The 5,074-nt window shown below is 46.2% G+C and overlaps 1 protein-coding gene across 2 annotated transcripts in view; it reads left to right on the top strand.

Moving 5' to 3' along the window:
- Window positions 1-1,642: 1,642 nt before the first annotated feature.
- The window catches only part of LOC119339496 (probable serine/threonine-protein kinase cdc7), a 5,854-nt gene continuing 2,422 nt past the window's right edge, over window positions 1,643-5,074 (top strand). The window contains exons 1-9 of one of the 2 annotated variants that reach the window (XM_037611534.1): window positions 1,643-2,150; window positions 2,244-2,308; window positions 2,938-3,840; window positions 4,015-4,081; window positions 4,165-4,227; window positions 4,384-4,447; window positions 4,530-4,623; window positions 4,716-4,799; window positions 4,901-4,996. In XM_037611534.1, coding sequence (XP_037467431.1) covers window positions 1,742-2,150; window positions 2,244-2,308; window positions 2,938-3,840; window positions 4,015-4,081; window positions 4,165-4,227; window positions 4,384-4,447; window positions 4,530-4,623; window positions 4,716-4,799; window positions 4,901-4,996 — 1,845 coding nt within the window. In that variant the 5' untranslated portion in view covers window positions 1,643-1,741. The remainder of the gene's footprint in view (window positions 2,151-2,243; window positions 2,309-2,937; window positions 3,841-4,014; window positions 4,082-4,164; window positions 4,228-4,383; window positions 4,448-4,529; window positions 4,624-4,715; window positions 4,800-4,900; window positions 4,997-5,074) is intronic. The other variant, XM_037611539.1, reaches the window with a different exon arrangement.

Genomic DNA, 5,074 nt, shown 5'->3' with positions numbered 1-5,074 from the left:
TAGGTGGTCATGGTAGTTGTAATAAAGACATTATGGTTTACAGTAATGAAAATCGAAGAGGGAACTCTCTTTATAAAATAAAGTTTGTCTTGATCAAGAAAATGGAATAGAGACTCAAGGACTGCTACGCCAGTATGGTCCACATCATAAGCCTTTTAAATCACATAATCCATACATCCTTGGCATTCCGATTGAAACACAAATGCTCTGTATCCTCGGGACCATTTGTACAATGTGGGAACTAAAGCAAAGCTCTGGATTGTCTATTGGCGAGCAAAACACGATAGAAGAGTTACATGCAACATGCACTAGATAAAAAACACCTCGGGGGACAAGATAATTTCCAAACATTCCCGTCCCCTGTTGAATTAACTGGAAATTGTCCCACCCCATGCCACGACATACCAACCAGCTCTCTCTCTCTCTTTAGAACAACCAACCAGTTCTAGGTCAAATATAGAGAGTTTGGGCCCACTTTTTTTTTGCAGGTAATACGTGTCTCAGTTATATCATAAAGATAATAGTACAAGCCACGTAGACACCGACATGACACAATTAAAAAGACAACAAAACACTAGTCTTTGCACAAGAAACACCACTCAAGAAGGAAATTTACAACAAAGACCGAAGAATCCCGGAAGCTTGCCACCAACGCCCATCATCTGCCTCCAGCGCCACCACCACAACCACCGAAGAAAAAAAAATGATGGATCACCACCTCACGCGAGCTCAACGCGGCTCCATATCCGATATGCAGCTTTGCGGACCTTCAATGTGGCTCACCAAAGGCGAAGCCATTACCGTTGAACGACTGGAGTCAGGGCAACACCCCAGACACGTCACTGAACTCTAGATCTAGCACCCCGCACAACTAAAACGTCAGAGGGGTAAACCGTACTTGCCAGTCATGAACCACAAAACCAACACATGATCTACCATCTTCGAGATGCCGCCGATGGAGACGATAATCAACATCCACTCCTAGACTACCTGCCAAGCTCCACGCCGATGTTGGAGCAAACACCGTCACAACGGCGGAGTTTGAGGATGCCACCGCCGCCACACCATCCTTACTTGAATAGTCTCGTTTCCAAATCCATTCTCAACCATAGGATCGGTGCCTCCTCGGAGAAGGATCTAAAACTTGATCCACGCGCGTGGATCCGACGACCCCCATCGCGACGGAAGAAGCTCTTCTAGTGGCCGGCGAGATCGCCTTTTCTTTCTCCACGGAAGAAATAAAGCTGTTGCTATCCTCTGGCCCCACTTTTCTCCAAAAAAGAAGACTTTGGGCCAAGTGCGCCAGCGTGTCCATACAGTTGCTGCGTTGGCGTGTTGATATACAAGTCAAAAAGAGACCGTGCCTGTGTGTGCAGCTCAAAAAAAAAAAGACTGTGTGTACGAGCACGCACGAGCTCCTATTTCTGTGTACACTTGCTGCGTGGGCCGTAGCAGTTACAGGCCCGAGACGGGAAAAAAAGGCGGGAATCGGCGGCTCCCAGATCCACCGCTCACCAAAACTCCGCTCGCCAACGAAATTTTCCCGCCTCCCGCCCGGGCCCGTCCCGCAAAGACCAGCAACTCGGAGGACCGAATGGAAAAAACCACCCACATCTCTTCACTACCACCGCAGGATTCGAAGCCAGGTTCCCTCCCACCCAAACCCTGCGGGGAATTCCTTGCCTTCCTCCTCCGGATCCTAGAGCCGCAGATCCGAGCGCCTCGCCTCCCCTCCCCTCCGATGGATCCCGCCGCCGCCGGCGCGGGCTCGTGGGACACGGAGCTCGCGTGGCACGTCCTCACCGTGCTCCTCCGCATGGGCCGCCCCGCCGCCGCCGCCGAGCTCGCCGCCGTGGCGTCGTCGTCGCCGGCGGGCGCCATGACGCCGCAGCACGTCGAGCGGCTGTGCCATGCCCCCGGATCGCCGCTCCGCTTCTCCGGCGGCACGGTGACTGTTTCCGGAACGGCCGTAGTGGCGTTTCTGAGGTTCCTGGGGTGGGATGTGCCGGCGGTCCCGAGGGCGAGGCTGAGGCCCTCCGACTTGAGGAGCTGGTGCGCGGAGATACCGATTAGGTATGAGCGCAAGCGGAAGGCTCCCGACGCGGACCGCTTCGGCGTGAAGAGGCGCCTCCTGATGGGGGCCGATGCAGGTTGGTCCCATTTGCAGATTTGTACTGGGCGATGGTTTCTCTAGAGCTACTGGTCAGTGTTGCTGAACTCCCGTCTGGGCCAATTTTGTGCAGATTTGGTAGAACCCGAGCAGCAGCAGCCGATTGTGCCAAGTTGTTCCTCAGTTGCTGCTGGAGAGGTACGATTTTTCTTCTTCACTGCTCATGTTCTTCTAAGAATCACCCAAGTTAAGAAAATACTGAAGTGCAGTACCTCCATGACCCATTTCATTTGCTTGCATATGTAGTTGGCTTAGCTGGTATTTGAAATCAATTTGTGTCGAATTCTGAGCGAAGTCCAGTTGTAGAAAATAGCAGTACAGTTTACAGAACCTCACTGTTACACAATGGACAGCACTGTACGGCTGCACTGTGAGTGTGTGTTGGGGGGGGGGGGATTGCTTATCACAGGCAAATGTAAAGTTTCTTATGCATTTTTTGGCGTTCTATGCATGTACTCCCTCCTTCCATCTATATAGTGCCTAATGCGTTTTTCGATGCTAACTTTGACCAAATATTAGAGCAATAATATATGACATGCAACTTACACAAAGCACACTGTTAAATTCGTCTGTGAAAGGTTCTTTCAATGATATAATTTTCACATTGTGCATGTCATGTACTATTAATCTTGTCAATAGTCAAAGGCGGTCTTAAAAATCTCATTACGCCCTATATAGATGGAAGGAGGGAGTAAGCTTTTGCAATCCATAGCAGTGACATACAATAGCTTTTATTTTACTCCTGTTTGTTGTCATATCTTGGTCAGGTACACCTGGAGGTTATGCAAGATAGGCTTCCTCTAGTTTCCAACATTGCTAAAATTGGTACACCTTGTCTTCAACCTAAACTTAATCAGTCTCTTGGAGTCAGCAACGACAATCTTCTTGGGAACATGGCATCTACACTGACATGGAAGGAGTTGTCCGTTCGTCCATTTAGTGATATTCCTTCCATCTGCGCTGAGAAATCAGAGAACATCCATGCAGTAGTTAATGAAATTAGTAGGATTGGTGAACTGGAAGGAGCACTTTCATATTACAATTGCCGAGTAGAGGATAGTGAGGATCTGGAAAAGAAGCCAAGCCCCCTTCCTATGATAGTGGAGGTGCCTTTAGTTGGAGATACAAAAATATGGCTTGATGAGGATCTAAATCTTTTTCACACAAGACCATGCAGTCCATCTCTCAATTGTGATACACAGTTAGTAGACAGTATAGTAAGAACCAGTGTGATGCCTGACCAAGCAGCTGTACAAAATGACAGCCCAAATGCTGGACAGGGTGAGGAGATCCCATCTTGTGGTCAGGATGCTAATACTGGTGTTTTCCAGTCTGCTACATGCACCAAAGCAGAACCTCTACTACAGGAACCGATTCATGAAGTGAACAAAAGCTCATGTCAACCATCTCTGGGCACAAAAGTTGACCCGGCAGCATTGCCGCTAGAAGCGACGAGCCATGATTGTATCAACAATGGAAAGTTGAACGTTGTTGCTGAAAATATCAATAGCACAAACCTAAAGGACAGAGAGCAGCTACATAAGAAAGTGGGTACCATTTTTCCGAAGAAGGAGCAAGACAGAAAGATGGTGAAGCAACGGGAGAAGCGCAAGAAAAATGATGCCCTGCCCAAAGAAGATAAGGATCAACTTGCAGAAAATGCTCAAAAGGTTATTTTTGTCTTGCATTATGTTGACATTGCACTTACTATTTTTTAGCTCCTTCCTCCTTTCTATATTCTTAGGGTCGAATGCATTAGTAATTTTTTATAGCTGTAAATAGCATAAGTCTTGTTCTATTCATCTGATCTTTTTATTAAGTTATGTCCATCTATTGTGTTGCAGGGCCATGCAGAGCCAAAACCACTGCCTAGCTTCAAGGATTTTGTCGTGGAAGAGGAGGAAGGGTCAGGTGAGAGGCCCTATACATTTCTGTTGGAACTGGGATAGTTTTGCTGAATGTTAACTAATATGTCATATTGTTTATTTGCTCAGGAGGTTATGGGATCGTTTATAGGGCTCGGAGAAGCACAGATGGAAAAGTATTTGCCATAAAATGTGCGAACATCAGTCCACTTGTCATATGTACATATTTGTATACAAAGTTCGTTAAATGTATTGGCTGTAGTTTTGATAGTTCATTCATGTTTCTATATTTTTTCTGTGATGTTTTTGTATGAGAAAGGGAATTAACTTGTATGTTTCTACTGCCAGGTCCTCGTGAGAAAGCGCATTCACATCATGTTGACAATGAACGAAAGATGTTGGAACGATTTGGGTACTAAAAAATGCTGCTGCCCTAAATTCCTTATCTTGTCCCCAAAATAACACAGCAGATTTACCGTGTTTTTCTTCTGCAGAGGCAAGAGTTTTGTGATTAGATATGAAGGCTGTTTTAGGAGTGGTGAACTAGACTGCTTTATTCTAGAACATGTTAAGCATGACAGACCAGAGGTTAAAAAAATTGGTGGCCATGAATGTTATTTGTCCTACCAACTTTTGATATGTATTCATATTTTGTTAAGTATTTTCTCTTATCTTTGCAGATTCTCAAAAGAGAAATAAATGTCTTTGAGTTGCAGTGGTATGGGTATTGTCTGTTCAAAGCTCTTTCAAGCTTGCATAAGCAGGTTCGGTTTGATTGCATGTTACCTTCATTAACTGTTGAGTTCTGCGTGCCGCTAGGATTAACCCCCAGCTAATCCTGAGTACCTGATATTTCTGCTCCCAGGGAATAGTGCATAGAGATGTGAAACCTGGAAACTTCCTCTTCTCTCGTGACCAGACAAAGGGATATCTTGTTGACTTCAACTTAGCAAGTGTTAGTGCGTGTATTGCTTGCCCTCGTTTCTTTGATGCTTCTTTCCTGCAGTAGATGCTAATGCCATTTTTGCTATTGTGCCCC

The sequence above is a fragment of the Triticum dicoccoides genome, chromosome 1B, assembly GCF_002162155.2.
Source record: "Triticum dicoccoides isolate Atlit2015 ecotype Zavitan chromosome 1B, WEW_v2.0, whole genome shotgun sequence".
NCBI lineage: Eukaryota > Viridiplantae > Streptophyta > Magnoliopsida > Poales > Poaceae > Triticum > Triticum dicoccoides.
The sequence above is the reverse complement of the archived record's forward strand: the minus strand, read 5'-3'. Positions and strand labels throughout refer to the sequence as shown.